At 43.5% G+C, this 18,001-nt stretch overlaps 1 protein-coding gene across 1 annotated transcript in view; it reads left to right on the top strand.

The window, feature by feature from the left end:
* The window catches only part of AMPH (amphiphysin), a 198,525-nt gene that overhangs the window by 99,758 nt on the left and 80,766 nt on the right, over positions 1-18,001 (top strand). The window contains exon 3 of the mRNA XM_019538946.1: positions 6,833-6,887. Within this exon, the coding sequence (XP_019394491.1) occupies positions 6,833-6,887 (55 nt within the window). The remainder of the gene's footprint in view (positions 1-6,832; positions 6,888-18,001) is intronic.

The following is an 18,001-nucleotide window of genomic DNA, read 5'->3' as shown; positions in this document are numbered from 1 at the left end:
GGGGGGGGTTTCCTGGAAAATCAGAGCTCCTCCTGCCCCCTTCGCTCACCAGGGTGTGGGTCCAGTTGCAGCTGTGCCCTCCAGCTGCTTTGTGGTGCTGAGCAGCCCTGATATGCCGGTGCCTTGCCCATGCTTTTGCCCCTTACTCCCAAGCCACAGCCCTCTAGCCCTGCCAGTACCCCTCACTCCCCAACCCACAGCCCACTACCCTCCCCTCAGCCCTGCTGGAGGTGGCCTCGAGGTGCCAGGGCTACAGGACCAGGGACCCAAGTCCGCAGACCCCTGCACCACCAGCAGTGCCAGAGCCATGGCTACCACCTGTGGGAGGTGGTGACTGCTGCAGCTGGAGCAGTGTGTGGAGCCTGGCTCCCTTGCCCCATGGGTGGCACTACTGAAGAGAAACCTGAGGGCAGGGGGCAGATGCAGGCTTAGGGCTCCCTGCCCTGCTGCTTTCCTCCCAGGGCCTCTGTGGCACAGTAAGTAGGACCCAGTGTGGCAGGGCAGAGTGGGGCAGGGAGGCTTGGCACTGCCACCAGGAAACCTGCACCAGTGTGACAAGGTGCCTCCTGCCTACCTGACACCAGTGGGGGGGCACAACTCTACACTGCTACCCCCACTACTGCCAGGCGGGTAGGGGGTGTCTCGCCATGGCAGTGTGGGGCTCCCGGCAGCAGCACTGATCCCTGCTCTGCTGTGCTGGGTCCTGCTTGCTGCGCCATGGAGGCTCCAGGGGAAGGGCAGCAGGGCGTAGAGCCCTTAGCCCACAGCCACCACCCTGCACACGAATTTGGTGGGCACATGCCTCCCTGGGAGTGTGCACAATGGCAGGAAGCCATCCCTTCCCCCTGCCCCCCTGCCTTCCCCCAAATAAACCGTCTACGGCTCCATCCTGCTCCCTGCCCGGGCCCTGCAGTTATACATTCCTGCCCAGGTCCTGGGCCACATGGAGTGCCCTTGCTGGGCAGCACCCCCAGCCCTGCCCAACTCCCTCCCTCCCTCACTATGATGGCCTCAATCTCTCCACCCCCCCAGATTTACCCGTGGAAAGTGGCAGGAGTTGCTCTCCACGGGCTCCCTTGTACACTTGTGTGCATGCATGCACATGTATATGGTGCCCCCTGCCTGATCACCCTCGACCTGCTGGCCGCAACCCCTTGCAGGTTGGAATTCTACCAGCGTGCAAGAGGAAACCTGCCCTTTCCTTTGTTTTAGTCCTTTAAAAAAGAAAGTCTGTGTTTTTCTCCCTATAAAGAGAAAATCCACGTTTTTCCATAGTGAACAGAAAACCAGATTCCTGGTCATAACACAGATGGAAACAAAGTTATAGATAACTTGCATCATTAGTTCATCTTTTTGTTACATGCTAGTGAGTACGTACTTGCATATAAATAGTGCATATAAATAGTGCATACTTGCACATACTTGCATATAAATAGTGCACAGATATTGTACTTAAAATGGAAACTGGATATCTCTGATGACTGATAATCCAGATCCTCCAAATTTATTAATGACTAAAAGTCATTGCCATCTTTAAGGCTAACCTATGAGGTTTTGGATTTAATCTACTGTTAGTTCCTAATAGGCTCATGTCTAGCTCCAAAATTCTGCCATCACAAATAATATAGAATGAATGCTAATAGCCTCACAGAAGAAACCCTTAACTATGGAAAGGTCTTGAACTTGAACTAACTTCTCACTATATATAAGTGATTCTTCCAAAATAGGGTCAAAACTTATGCTTGGGGCAAAATTTCTCTCCTTGATTTAGTTAAGGAGCACAGTCTAAAGTCCTCACTTGCCTTTGAATGCTGAAGTCAGAGCTTTCCTACCAACTTCACTCCGCTTTAATAATTGACAGTGTGGAAACATATGCAGCCATTCATCATTCCCTGTTTTGTGGAAGACAAATGCCTTTAATGTACTTCCCAGTGCTATTTTCACTATAAAAACATAAAAATAAATATATGCTTTGAAGTGTGCTACTTTCTTCAGTGAAGATAATGTGCATTAAACAAATATCAATTATGTGTTTATCCAAATGGACAAAATAAGAGACTCCTACCTAAACACTCTGAGCGCATTCGGCACTTAAGGGCAGATCCTTAACTGACACAAAATGTTGCAGATTCTTGGAGTGCAGTGGAGCTATAACAGCTTGTACCAATTCAGGATCCGTTTTCGAGAGTTTTCAGACAGTCATCTCTTTTGGGGTTCAGTTTTCTAGTACCTATGCAACAAAATCTCACATGCAGTCTTATTTATGGCAGCTTATTGCAAGACAATGTTTTGCATGAAGGCGGGGGCTTCAGTTATCAGGGGTTTCATTAAGGCATCTTTGTCATGGTCAGACCACTGCCTTGTAAAGGTGTAGATCCCTGTTCAGATGGTAGACAAGCTAGGCTGATCTCCCCCAGAGATGCGTGGAGCCAGTGCAGTTCTCGAACTCCCTGGGGCATATTCTCACTCACCTTGACAGCTGCTCTGTTGATGGCCTGGTCAATTTGTAAAATAGCACACTAACCCTGATCATAGACACACGTAACAAAACTACCTGCATTTGGCATAGTTTGGGGGACCATCATTTTGCTGCAAAGTCAAAAATTGGGATTGCAGGTGCTTGGTCTTGTCCAGTTTATAAGGATTCATTTCAAGTGCTATTACCCACTGGCACAGAGGACGTCCTCAGGGGGATGTGGGCAACCAGCTTGAACTGTACCTGTGCCTGTCCTGGTTTGTGAAAGCCAGTCTGGGGAGACTGGAGCCATTGCTAGTGGGGGTTGTCAGTGTCTCCCTTCAAGAGGACAGGATGTCAGACATTCTTAAATTTGTGATTGTCTGGCCTCTACTCAAGAAACCGTCACTTGATATTGACTCCATGTCAGCTGTTGTCCTCCTGTTCCCAACCTCCCCTTCTTGGGGAAGTTCATTGAATAGGTAGTTGCTCAACGGTTCCAGGGACATATGGATGCAACTGGATTCCTGGGCCCGTGTCAGTCTGTCTTTTGTCCTGGGTCTAGCACAGAGACTCATAGCTTTTGTCAATGATCTACACTTGGGGATCAACAGGGAAAACTATGCCCTGTTGATCTTGCTAGATCTTTCAGCAGCTTTCAACAGAGTTGCCCATGAGGCGCTTATATAGCGTTTACAGGACATGGTGATTATTTGGTTCTGTTCTTTCCTAGCAGGGAGGTCACAGAGAGTGGCAATTGGTGAGTGCTCGTTTTCCCCTTGGGACATTTCCTGTGAGGTCCCCCAGGGCTCCATTTTGTCACCTCTTCTGTTCAATGTGTATATGAGGCTACTGGGCAAGACCATGCAGAGCTTTGGAATGAAGGGCTATCAGTATACTGGTGACACCCAGCTCTACCTCTCCTTTTCATTCAACCTGGGCTTTGCTGTCTCTGACCTTTCCCATAACTGTTGGCAGTTGAGGAGTGAATGCAAGTGAACTAACTGAAGCTGAAACCAGACAAAGCAGAGGGGATGGTGGGCAGATCACTTGACCTGAGTGATCTGATGATAGGACCACCGATCATGGTGGTGTCCAGACTCCCCTTGTCACTCAGGGTTTCAACATTTGGTTGAAAGTGCTTCTTGCCTACTCCATCTGGTGCATCCCTTTCTTTTAGACTCAGTACAGGTCACCATTGTCCATGCTTTCCAAACCACAAGGTTGACTACTACAATGTACTTTGTGTGGCTGCCCTCAGTGATCATCTGGAAACTGCAGTTGGTGTGAAGCAGCCAAATTTCTGACAGGGGTGGTCCACCAGGAACACATAACTCCAGCGCTCTACAGTCTGCACTGGCTCCTAATAGCTTTCCTGGCACAATACACAGTGCCAGTTTTGACCTGTATGACCCTAAACACTTTGGGCCTTATGTACTTAAGGAATTATCTTCCCGCTTATGCTCCATCACAGTCCATCATAGATCAGCCAAGAGCAACCTACGACTAATACCATCAGTGCCCCAAGTTCACGAGATGAAAACAGATTGGAAGCTGTTCTTGGTAATTGCTTCTCAGCTTTGAAACTCCTTCCTGCTTGAGGCCTGCCTGAGCCCGAGCCTGGACATTTAGAAATGTTGTAAAATACTGCTTTTTGGACAGGTATTTATCAAACCAGGCTGGATGGGATACTGTTTAAGGAGCTTTCATTTAAGATGCTATTCCATTTACTTTTATATGCTGTTTCTGTGTCTTTCTATAAGATGCCATGAGCAGCAAACAAACTGATGCTTCTGTGTAGTAGACCTCAGATCTATATGACAGTATATGATAGCAAACTTGTACTCTTCAAAGTATACAATAGCTTCAAAAGAATGAAGTTTGAGAGACATTAACAGGCAACATAACATTTTCCTTATTGTATCAAATAGTGGAAACATCCCAAAGAAAATCTCTTTGGATCTAAAATATGCTTAGGGGAATTAAGTTATTGTTGTTATTATCATCATTTGGACAACTGTGATTGGCCTGTGTTGCAATCCAAGCTAGTTTGCACTTTTCTTGTGTATGATCTTTATACCTTAGAGGCTATTGATAAACCATTTAAAAATCCCTTTGATGTTCTTATGAAGGAAATATTTAAGGTTTCACAACAGAATTTGGGATGTTATCACCAGAATATTTTTCTAATGATTACTTTATACTCTAGAGCAATATTAGTGTTTTTAGCAAATTTTGTCTGATTGTTTAATAGTTATTGTACAGTTCTCTTAAGATTGCTGATAGTGTAATATTGATTTGGGAACATCATTGGCCATTATTTAGAAGGTAAAAATTATCTCCAGTTTTGTTTTTTGGTGTGGCTATTGTTTGAAAAGTGTTAAATTATTTTAGAAATCCCTTTGCAAAACTATTGTAAGATTTAAAAATGGGGACAGAGCCTCAATGGGGTTAATTTGTTCTAACTCTATAGAATTTAGTATCACTTGGGAATCCTTGGTTTTAATTAAATTGTTGCTGTTCATGACCAGTAGAGAAAAGATAGGGTTCTTTATATATTGACTGTTCGACCAGACCCTGGCTATGAAACATGCTTCTTTTTCTCTGATTGGAATTCATACCTATGTGGTGACCCAACCAGCAAAATGGTTGCATCTTACTTAATACTATAAATTATAGCCTGAGGGTATGTCCATACTGGGTGCCTCTACACATGCATTTGTTCTGAGGTCAGTTTACTTGTGAGCAAACTACTCACAAGTAAACACTCCTGAGCAGGCGTCTACATGTGCAGAGGCATGGGAGAAGATTTGCTGCTCCTGGTAGCAAACTGCTCCCACTTACTGTGGCCTTGCAATGGGCTTGTGCTGCCATCAAGGGGAGTTCAGGTCTCCCTTTGGGTGCTAGCACTGGGACAAGAAACAAATGTGTCCTAGCCAGAGCTGGCACATTGCTTCCTGCCCCCAGGAGACTGCCTGCTGCCGGGGTGGGGGCAATGTCTCCCTGCCCTGGCAGCAAGGAGCTCCCAACCTCAGCTCCCTGATCAGGGCAGGGGACTTGGAAAGAGCTGCAGGGGAGGAGCAAGTCCCAGTCCCCTGCCCTGATCTGCCAGTGGGGCAGCTAGCAGCAAGCCTCTGGCTGGGTGGGGATTCCCACTGGTGGATGGGACAGCCACAGCTCTTTCCAAGCCCTGTGTCTCAATCACCTGAACAGGATGTAGGGCTGGGACCCATCCCTGACCAGTTCTCGGCCCCTGCTCCTTGATCTATTGTGGGGTAGGGACTGGAGAGCCTGTTCCCCACACAGCTGTGCAAGTGTGAAGCTGGGTGGGGAACATGCTGGAGAGCACAGAGCTGGGATGGGGAACGAGCTCAGGACCTGGATTTCCTACCCCAAACCCTGCAGCTGTGGAGCTGGCTCTGGAAGATAAGGATCTCCCAGAACTGTGCTCCCTGATCGCAATCTCAGAGTGGGGGGCTTGGAGCTCCCTACTGCTGGGGCAGGGGGAAATAATCCCTGCCCGGGCTCCAGTGACAGAGCCCACCCTGGCAGCAGGCAGCTCCTGGGGGCTGGAAGCAATCTCCCACTCCCTGGTGGCTACCTGACCCAGAGCAGATTTGCTCCCAGTCATTCGTCTACACGAGCTGTACTGTGCAGTAACTATTCATGAGTAAATTTGCTCACGATTAGTGAGGTTTACTGTGCAAGTGTGTGCACGTGTAGATGCACATGCTTAGTGTGCAGCAAACAATGTTACTTCACAGTAGAGCATTTCGTATAGACGCACCCACTGTTTCCAAGGTGGTGCCAAGACTATTCTCAAGAGCAAGTGCCTCCCCCTCATGGCTTGCTGAAACATATGATTATGTAGACACTTCTTTGGTGAATGTCTAGAAAGGCTGTCAGGAACTTAAGTCTCAGGAGTGCTCTTGAGGTAGTGCTGGGTGCACCTGACAGCTGTGTTGGTGACCACAGAACATTTTTTATGCATGCAGAGTGGGAGCAAATGGCAAGGCTTATTTCTTGGCAGTGGTCTTGGAATCACTGCAGAAGTAGTTTATACATATCTTTAGGGGAAATTAAGTAGGACATAGGACACTCATACAGGCCACCCTAAAGTACATACAGATGTTTGTACCTATGTGTATACCCCGCAGGTATCAGTGTATGCATTCTTGTACAGTGAGCTGTTCTGTGGCATTATCTGATAGATATTTTCAGAGATTGTTTTTTATTATTAATTTAGAGACATTAAGTTAGCATGGCATTAAGTTAAGCTAATGCCATGTGTGTCTGTTTTAGACTATATAAAACAGTGGCATTCTGCACTTGCTGTCCTTCATACTGGATTCACAAATTCAATTTTTACTACCCCAGGCGGAGGGTTCCAGACTCCAGAGAGAACTACGAGGATATTTAGCTGCTATCAAAGGTAAGAGTTCAAAGCCTTATTTGTTAGCATTTGTTTTTTAAAAACCTGTTCAGACAAATAGGCTATTATTAATTACACTATGACAAATTGGAATGCAGTCTTTTGGCTTTCCTCATGAACAAGGATCACTGTTGTTCTCCCCATATATCATTTCTGATTTGAAAGCCGGCATCGGCACTGTGGTCTAATCCCAGATTTTCAGAATGTGACCCTTCTTCATGTACAATGCAGCATGCACAAGTTTTTATTCATTATTGTTTGTGTAGACAATTGATTTGTTTCACCTAGGCGAACTCCCATCTGTGCAGATAGATCAGTCACAAATGAGATTTGCCTGGGTAGCTTCCATTATTCATTTTCAGAGAGGGGCCACCAGTGAACACACTGACATCTGTTACCACTCCAGTTATTCTCTGCAGCCGCAGTGCCTCCAGGTACTGTTGCGTTGGCAGTGGGAGCCATTCTTCCCAGGTTTTTAGCCTTTGCCTCACACCTTTCCAATAATCAGGTTAACTGTATTTCCTTCTGCAGAAGCAGAAAAAAAACTTTCTTTTTTCATATTAAACCAAGGATTGAAGCTATTTTCTGTACTCTTTGTGGAAGCTCAGTGTACATTGGCCAGACATCCAGAAGGAAGCAAATTGCTATTTAAATCCTAGGGGATATACAGCTACATCCAAACTATTGAACACAGTACTTTTTCAACAAAAGTTTTTTTATTTTGCTGTTTGCCTTTTTAGACAAATTTTAGAAGGTGTTTGAGCCCAGGTAATAGGGGAGGGAGCAGTAAAGAGACAAGGGAAAGGCTGCTAAAGAGATGGTAATAGCTTTGTAATTCTTCACCTGGCTTCTTCTTCTGGTAGCTGTAACATAAACCATCTGACAGTCTTCTGGCTGCAGTTATTGCAGGTCATAATAAAATTTCAAAGGCTTTCAGTAGGCTCAAGAATTCTTGTTAATGGGAATCATAAAACCATAATCAAAACTGTGGCTGAAGTTGTTATTAACCATTTACAACTTGCATAGTCTTGCAGGGAACTGTACAAAGAAAGTCAGACAGCAGCCAGGGCATCCCTTGCATAATGGATTAGGACATGTTATTTTATGTTTATAACGGATTACAGCTTTACTTATTATTTTGATATCTGCTTGGGACCAGCTTTGCATCCTCACTATTAAGACACCTAGTACCACCAACTGTGTGCTCAGTGAGAGTTAATATGCTGTAGTTGCTAGTTGGCCAGATGGTCTTTTCTTCAATAAGGGTGACTTTTTTCATGCTGCTCTGAGTTCTTGGATGGTGAAGACAATCCTCCTTTTTCCTTTTTAATATTTTGTATGTTAAACTTGGTTCTGTACATCAAGTTTACTTTTAACTTTATGTAAAAGCCCTTGATCATTTAGTTGAACCCTGTGCCAGATTCAGGATCAAATGCCCCTATCCAAATCATTCTACATCAATCCATTGTCTAACCTAGTAGTTAAATTACACAGTCAACCTGAGACAACCACAAGGCATAACATCCTAATCTGCCACTGGTAAAGTAGGGGGATAACAACGGCCAATGTCCTGCTGCTGTAACAATTGTAAAGATATGCGGAAGAGATTCCAGGAAGAGGGCCCCACCTCCTGCTATGGGGGACTCCAAAACCCTCACTGTCCATATCAATCGGACCATGAGATAAAATTTCTTCCTGACCTCAAATGTGATTGACTTCACCTTGACCAGAGGTACAAAACCCTCTAGCCAGGAACCTCTGTGTTTAGGTCCCAACAGGAGCATTTGCACACCTTAGTCAAAATCCCTAGCCTTGACTGTAGCCAACACCCAGTGCCTCTGAGAAAGGATTAAAAAAAATCTTGACACATGTAGCACTGGGAGAGTGAAAGGTGTGGGGGGAATTCCCCCACAGCCCCATGCAGCAATAACAAAGCTGGTCACTTTGAATATCTTGTAAGGTAGCTTGTCATCTACATGTGAAAATCTTTTGAACTCATCATGTGCTGAATAAAATATGAGCAACCATGTCACAAAAAGAACGTGATCATAACAAGAGTCAAGAGGTGTCATTGTTGGGAAATGTATTTAGGAAATATCACTGAAGAAAAAGGGATGGGGGGCCTGATTCAAAGCACAGCACATACCATTACATGCAAAACAAAATATACTTTGCACTCCAAGAAAACCGGAGCAGAAGAGTACCAGGTGAAGATGCCATGCAGAGGACAGTGTTCTCATATCTGTAAAGTGAAATATTTTGGTAAATATGTTGAAATTATGCAAATATTATATGTATTATTTAACAAAAACAATCACACCCTATTGCTTCCCTTTAAACTGGATTGTGTCCTGATTCTCTATGGTCATGCAAAAAAATCAAGGGTAGTCATTCTGTCTTCCCTTATATGGTCATGTAGGTCTTCAGTGGATCTTGGTTAGCATGGGCATGGGGAAAAAAAGATCTGCTTAAATTAGCTGAGCATGAGGTGAATTTAGATCCATGAATATTCTTTGCTTATTCCTCCCCTGTCCCTTACCTCCATACCACAGGAAGCAGAGCTGATGCATATGAGGAGAGAATTTACATTGTCTTGTAAGAAGGCTGTAGAAATTGCCTATTTTTTTAAACCCCTATTTTAACAAGTAAGTACTAGTAAGTGCATTGTGTGAAACTCACTTTTTTGCAGCGGACCTGCCCAAGTTCTTGTGCCCTAGATACATTCTTTCTAAAATCTATTAAAAGTGACTAAAGTGAGATTTGAAGTAACATGTAGGGTTGCCACCCTCAGGGTTGAACTTTACCCCATATAAGTATCTAGGATAGTTATATATCAAGTATGAAGATAACTGTTAATAAATTGTTGGCTCTTATAGGTAGGGTCTGTTTGCATTTTGTGTTTTGTATAGTGCTGAGCCCGTTGTTAGGATTTAAAAAATAAGAACAGCAGTACTAATAAACTATATTCTGTCTTCTAAGATATGGTCTTACACAGAGAAAACTTCCTTACTGTTAATGTGTTGCAGAGTCCAAGGAATAATTAATACGCTTAGTCACTTTCTAGCAGGAATTATGTTCTCCCCTCTACCCCACATCTCCCTGCTGACTGTATTTGTATATTGTCTAGCACAGCAGGACTTGGTTCATAACTAGAACTCTTAGGTGCAACAGAATTAAAAATAATAAATAATTAGTCATGTAGTCAGGTGATTGGATTGTCACAATGTAAGAAGCACCATCACTAGTGTTGATGAGGAGTAGAATTTTGATATTCAGAACCCAAAATGCAGAAAAAGGCACTAAGATTCTTTTGCATAATTGTGGATACCTTTTGATGAGATGATTCATATCCTCATTAGACTTTATACAATTCTGTCCATTTTCAAAGATACAAAACAAGCAGTGAAGTATCAAGATTCTCAGGAAGTGGCCAAACTTGAACAGACAGTTAGCTCTAATTAAAATCATTTTCTCCCTTGTTTGGCAGGCAGATGACATGGCATGAACTCTAGTAATGGATTTAATTAGGATAACAGGAATTCTAGAAGTTTGAGGTGGACAAGCCCTAGCAGAGCATAGTCAAATGTACCATTTTTGCCACTTTTTAATATATTCATTTTAATATACAAGGAAGGTAAGTTTGTATTTAATATAATACATATATCTAAGAGATGAGTGAGCCTTCTTAAGTCTTTTCCTTCTTGACTGTCTAGATGTACTTCTGCAGTGACTACTGGTGAATTGAAGTGATGATGTTAAATAGATGTAGAGAATATTTCTAGATATCTGTTTAAACAATATTAATACTAATAGTGTGTGTGTAGAAAGGTGGGTAAAGGAATCAATAAAATTACCATAACACTGTCCTCTAGTTCTGCAATCTGATGACTGGGTCTTTTCTTCAGAAGCTAGAGAGTGACTACTGAATTTTTTCTTATGCCATTAATCATTAAAGAACTCAGTCTCCCACGTTATATTTTTGGTTATGTGTGCATGAAGAAGTTTGCTTACACTCATGTGTGGGTGCCGGTAAAAAAAGGGATACGAGGCCAAATGAGGACTGACCAGCACTGAGCTGAGTTGGTACTATCATCAAGATCTTTTTGAATTCCAAATCTTGTCAGCCTTCCTCATTTTGGGTCATCTGCAAATGTCAGCCTGCATTTAAGTCTTTGATAAAAATATTAAAAAGAAAGTAGACCTAGAATGGACCTCTTTGGACATGGGCGGCTCTAGGATTTAGAAAAAGGTGGTGCAGACGGCGCAGTGCTTCATCACATATAACACGACACTATATTTCTCTTCAGTTAAAACTAAAGTAGAAACTTTACTGATATTCCAGAGGCCTAGAGCTGTACTACTGAGTTCAAGATCAAAGCAAAAACAAATGTAACTTTTTTGGAATGGTCATTGCTATAATCATATATTATGTATAAATCATAACAAACTAGGCAAAAAGAAATCAAAATATGTAGACCTGTAGTCATTCAAATTAAATCTACCTCTCTTTCAGATTCATAAAGCAAAATCTAGTCATCTTGAGCATCTTGTCAATGCATTCAGTGCTTCACTGAACATTATTTCTACACCTGAGTTAATATGTCTAACTAGAGTTAAAAGTCTGCAGGAATGATATAGGAGCTACATTACCAGGAGCAGCTGAAAGTGTAATTGCAGAACAAAGAATACTTAATTAGTGGAACCATTAAAAAGAAGGGAGGATCATTAACACCTATAGACTGTAAAGTTTAGACCAGAGGTGAGCAAAATATGGCCTGCTGGGTGGATCTGGCCTGCCAGGTGATTTCATCCACAGGTACCTATCAATTCACTCTTATCAGGCCTGGCCCCAGGCTGCTCCTCCTGTGCTTGCATGGGGCCGAGTCCTGTTTATTCCTGTAGGATAATGCATGCTGCACTCCTATCCCTGCCTGCGGGATGGCCCTGACCCTGGCCCCACAGGTGGGGCTGCGGGAAGTGGTAGAGGCAAGAAGAGTGGTGGCAGTGACAGGTGGGTGGAGGGAAAGGGGGAAGGATGGGGAGGAAGGCAGGTGGGCGGGCGGAAAGGTAGGCAAGTGGCAGGGGAAGGGGTGGCAGTGGTGGTGGGCAAGGGTAGGGGAAATGGTGGAGATGGAAGCAGCAGTGGTGGTGGGCAGGCAGGTAGATGGGAAGTGGAAGTGGGCAGGAGTGAAGCAGCAGTTGGCTGGGAGCATGGGGCCTATTCTGGTGCCCTGGGATGGGGACCCATGGCAGGGTGGCAGGAGCATGCAGCCTGGGCTGGTGGGAGCTCAGGGTCCACCTGGCTCCATTGCACAGGGCTCGCATGCAGTTCCCAGGTTCTTCACCCAAGTTATGCATGTAGGGGGAGCCCTGAACAATGGAGCCGGGGGCCTAGCCTTGCTCACTGCTATGTGTAGATCATAGGGAATGGCACGGAGCTCTGTACTATAAAGCCAGGCCAGCTCTCCCTGCTGCCCCAGTCAAGCCCCATGATCTGTACTGCTGGCTTCATTGCACGGGACCCCCCCAGGCAGCATAGGGCTCAGGCATGTGGGCCCCACACAGTGGAGCCAGTAGCCTGGCCATATGCAGTACTGGGGCTTGTCAGGACCATGTGCTGCCAGCAGCCTCTGTCTGCTGTTGCTGCTGGTAGCAGGAGCTGTGTGCAGTGGGTGTGGTTTGTTTGTAGGTGGGGTGGGGCCACATCCCCGACCATACACATGCACCCACACCCCCCCATGCACACCCCACACTCCCCACATGCAGCCTCCCCTCCACATACCACATAACCCATCCACACACCCACAGTCTCCCACAAACCCCATACCCACCCAGACACCGACATACCCCACAAACAGCTTCCAACAAATCCCATACCCACTCAGCCACGTGCTCCCACAAACCCCATGCTTACATCCAAACCCATATCCTCCCTCACACCCCATATACACACTCACAAAGATACATGCAAACCCCCCACAAACCCCATACCCACCCACACCCGTCACAATATACAAGAGTAAGACTTCATTTTGAGCTTTTATGCAGTCACCTCTATATACATGATGCAACCACACACAAATCAGGACAAAAATATTTTTCGAAATAAAATTAAAATATGTTATTGTAGATGTTTGATCTTTATTACATAACTTGTTTTTTTTCTCTTTCCAAGATGGCAAACCCCCTTCCCAAAAGGAGTACTTCTAGAGGCAAGGGGAGGGACTTCTGTTGGCAAAGGTCAGGGGTTGGGGCATGTATTCTGGTCCCACGATGACGACCAGGTGGCAGAGCGCCTGTCAAGGGGCAGGGCTACCTTTGTGGTCCTCAACAGCTCACCAAAGCTCTTTCAGCAGTCCTCCAGCTGAAATAATCATTCACCCCTGGTTTAGAAGGAATCAGGTGGATTATAATGAGCCGTGAAGTTAAGTGACTCACTCAGCACTGCCTGAAATGAAATGCTGCTTTGACTGCCAAACACTTGGTTTTAAACTTTGGATAGAGATGGAATCAAAGGGGTGGGGAGGGTGTGACTACACCACTGCACCTTCCTGGATCTGCCCCTGCCTGAGGTATGTGAGACCTCCTGCTGCTACATACAAGATCCACTTGTTCCTAAACTTTGCTTATGGTTGTTCAACTAATTATATGTCCATCAAGTGGTCATTCTACCAAATACAGATTTCTCCAGCATATTTAAATGGATGTGATGTGGAACTGGGCCAGAGGCCTTGTTAAAGTTCAGGTGTATATTTATCCACTTAATTCTGATCTTCCACCAAACTAGTGAAAAAGAAAGATATCAAATTGAGTTGACATGAATTTGTTCACTAGCAGCCAAAATTGATTCGTTAAAACCAGCCCTTAATCCACCAAATATTTACAAATAAACTGTTTATAATTTTCTTTAGTAACTTCCCAGGTATTGAACTCAAGCAAATAGTCTTTAATTCCCTAAGTCCTCCCTTTTCTCCTTTTTAAAATTGGGTGCTATGTTAGCTCTTTCTGGTCTTCTGGAGCTTTACCTATCACCCATGACTTCAGCACTCTAGGATGAATTTTGTCAAGTTGTGCTGACTTAAATTTATTTATACTTGTCAAAGGCATTCTTAAGGTTTGGAGGAGATTGTAGGAAAGCTCACTTATAAAGTTACCACTCTAAAGGCAAATGTAGGTATTTGTATCACATATATATATATCCAAACAGCATAAATTACTTAAAATTAGTAATTTAGTTTCTTAGAAGAGAGAAAAAAATGTTTTATAAGAGTCAATAATAAAGAAATAATTGCATAACTTGGGAAAACATTATATTAAATAATTTGCTTACTTTTGAGAAACTTGCATGAGAGAGACCCACTCGATACTCTTTTAGTTAAATAGGAGGAGCCATGCCAGATTGTTGTACTCAAAAAAGGCAGGGCACTTCCCCTTCGGAACACAGTCAGTCCAAACCCAAATCTCAATGAATCAAGCAGAGCCCAAAGTTGTCTGCTTAGCAGCCCTGTTTCTCTGGACCATCCCCATGACTCCTTGTTGATCTTGGACTGCATGGCTACTTGGTTTCACTGGATTGGTGCTATGCAGGCACCCACAATGGCCTCTGGAGTGAGAACATCTCAGCTTGGAAAGTCCTGTTGTAATGCCATTACTCCTAGAGTTAGAAGAAACAGATTCCTTCTGTTATTTGCCAGCTGCCTTCAGGTTTTCTTTTTATATAGATCAGGGACATAAATTACACATAAACTGGTACAAGTGATTGGAAACCAGTTAAAATCTGTAACACAACAGAAGTTCAGTGTGTACGAACTGCTTTCAAAATGGCTGAAACCAGTTTAAGATGCACCTGGATGGATGTAGTATCAGATTTAACTGATTTAGGTTAAATTGGTTTATTAATCTTCCATCCCAGATCTCCTCCAGATTCAAATTAACTCACAGTCCCACAGCATCCCTGGATGCCTGAGACCTCCCCCGCAAGTGCCCCCCTCAAAGGGGGGGCAGGCTAACCGTGCCTAAGCTGTCTGCTGTAGCTGAGAAGGGAGGCATGCTCTAGCATCTCTCATGGCTTCTGGCCTGGGCCACTGCAGGCATGTAGCTCCATTTCTGAAATTTAAAGTGAATGTCTGTTCATTTGTTTATGGTTTCAGTCTACACATTTTAGACTAACCTGCAAAGATTGAATTGATTTAGCCTTGGGGTTTTTGACTGTACTAAGCCATATGGGTCCCTGATCTTGATAAGTGGCTCTGTGAAGCTTCCAGAGATAGTCACTTTTCTCAAAAAAAGTGTGAGTAGATCTTTTCAATATGAGGGTCTTAGGAGAATGATTCAGTCCTCAGTATTATTTAGCTTAGCTATTACAGTGCAATTCAATTTTTCCATTTTTGCTAGTTATTAAAATAAGTAATTGAATTACTAAGAGGAAATCAAACAATTTATTTTAAATGTGAACTGCTAAACCATTCATTATGGGTAAAAAATATATTACCGTTCATCAGAACTTAAATGGCATGTTGTATTTAATTTGTATGTCCTGACATGGACGGACTACAGTCCTGACAACTGTTTTTGATGGTAGTTAAGGGAAACAGAGGAAACAGTATGCAGTGTAAGTGTAGGAATGATACCAATTCTCTTAATGTTATTACTGAATAACACATAAGAAGTATCATGCACATGACAAGTTATTCAATGTGCATATGAATAAATGATTCCTGGATATGATGAACTCAAGCTAAAGTGTGATCACATGCACATGTGCACACACATGTGCACACACAGATGGGAAGCAACATTTTTTTAAATCTGCCATGAGAACATTTTACAGATGCATACACATAGAAAATCTCAATAATTATAAGATGGGAAATATAGTCAGGAAGCCAAATGGTGCAACTCCCATTGCCTTAAGTCAAGGTTGAATTTGGTCCATGAAATTTGCATGAATGTAGAAAAGATTACTAGGCATTGACAAATCTTTTTTGTAATTTTGGTATGTTTTTGATGTAGGTCAAATATGGTAGATTAGTGTGTCTTTTTTCTTATTCAGACTGAGGTATGACTAGGTTCTAGAATATTTAAAGAGAAAAGCATATATGTCAGTAAAGATTATATAATACATAGACCCTTATTTTTTATACAGTGTCATATCTGTGATTGAGCTGAATGTAAACTGCAGAAAGATCAAGAGAAGAGCATTGTCAGGGTGCATACTGTAGGAACATATGTTGCAGGTTTAGTTGGCAGTACGCTCAAGGGCACAAGAGCAGAAGAATGATGTTTCAGAATGTTTCAAGTGCAGGTAAGAGGGGAGGAGAGCCTATGAAGCAGTACTATATCATTTCTTTTCTGAGAGCCTAAATTGATTAATTTGCCAGCAGTGTAAAAAAAAGATTTGAAACAGAGTACTACTTAAGAAAATACTTGAAAATCATCTCCATTTTGGTGCAGTCTGGTAGATGCTGAGACAGCTCCTCCCTCCCACTTCTCTCCAGAAATATTTTTATGGTGCATTGATACAATATCCTCAGTAGGGATCACTTAACAATATCCAGAGAAAGAGACGAATTTGAGCAGAGGAAAGAAGATCCCCCTTTAGTCTTTACATTCAATTTAGGCTAAATCATAGCATTAACTAATAGCTCTGCATAAGAGAGGTACAGAGCTGTGCCAGCCCCAGGGAGCACAGTAATGGAAAGCTCAGCTACTGTGCCACTCCAAACTCAGTCTGTTCAACTGACCTTGTATGTGGGCAGGATGAGGTGTACTTCACACCCTTGCTTCACCTCCAGCTTGTCTTGACTCAGCAGCCCTGAGAAGATGTACTCCCAGAATCTAATCAATCAACAACCATTGATTTAATGGTCAAAGATTAGGCTGTCTGTGCAAGTATTCTCACTGTGCTTGACCTACACATAGGGGGCTCTACTTACACACTTTAGCTTTCCTCCCCTTTACTTTCCCCATCAGGAATTGGGTACAAGCTGTGCCTTATGCATGTGCATGTGTCTGCCTTTCCTTCTGTTATACATGGAGGATCATTCTTTGTAACAAGAAAAATACTTTGTGTCTAAATATGCCTGTCTTGTGTATTTTTAGGGAGTGGATGGGGAAAAGGGGCAGGTTCTGCATCATATGCAAAATTCCAACTGGTTCTCAGAATATTCCAGTGCTGGGGGTGGGGGGATTCTTTGTAGAGGAAATAAAAAATACTCTTGTTTTAATTTGGTCAAATAATAGTTAATTCAGAAAATTACAGCACAGATATTTCTAAGGCACAGCAGATGTGCTGCAGCAAGCAAAGATGCTAGCTGAATTTTTTTTAAAGTTATAAGTGTGTATTTATTTTTAAGCATTCTGTTCTGTTGCCATTTGAATTCAACTTATTTAATCAGCTTTACATAAAAATGTAAATGTGGTTGGTTATAATTTTTAAAATAAGAAAGTGCTAGTCCTGGCCTGATCCATAACATAAAGGGGCACAAAGGAAGGGGCAGTATTAGAATCCTACCAGTATTATATCCTATGAAAACAATGACCCTGGGTGTATCTACACATGCAATTAGTGAGATGCAATAAACTCTGCTGCAGTTTGCACTGGAGTCAGCTGTTTTCAGGAACAGCATCTTCACAAGCACCTGAGACTGCAGCATTTAGAGCCAAGACACAGCATCCCTGGGCTGGCAGGGCACCCGGTGGGGACAGCCCTTCTCTCCACGTTGGGAAGTGGAGAGGCTGGCTGGGAGAAAAGGGTGCTAAAGTGCAGGGGTGGGCAGCAGGCAGCCCCTGAACTTTAGTACCCTCATATCCCAGCCAGCCCGGTCACCATCTACATGAGCACTTCTGTGGAGTTAATTAATAGGCCTGTGCAAATAGGGAAGTATTCAAGTTGGATTCAGATTCAGCCAATTCATAGTTTCATGGTTAGTAGGGTCGGAAGGGACCTGAGCAGATCATCAACTCCGACCCCCTGCCATGGCAGGAAAGAGTACTGGGGTCAAACGACCCCAGCGAGGTGATTGTCAAACCTTGTCTTAAAGACCCCCAGGGTAGGAGCCAGCACCACTTCGCTTGGAAGTTGGTTCCAGATCCTAGCCGCCCTGACTGTGAAG

This window comes from Crocodylus porosus, unplaced genomic scaffold (assembly GCF_001723895.1).
Source record: "Crocodylus porosus isolate Cpor-Errol unplaced genomic scaffold, CroPor_comp1, whole genome shotgun sequence".
Classification (NCBI taxonomy): Eukaryota; Metazoa; Chordata; order Crocodylia; family Crocodylidae; genus Crocodylus; species Crocodylus porosus.
Note: the sequence above shows the minus strand (reverse complement) of the source record. Positions and strands in the feature narration are given on the sequence as shown.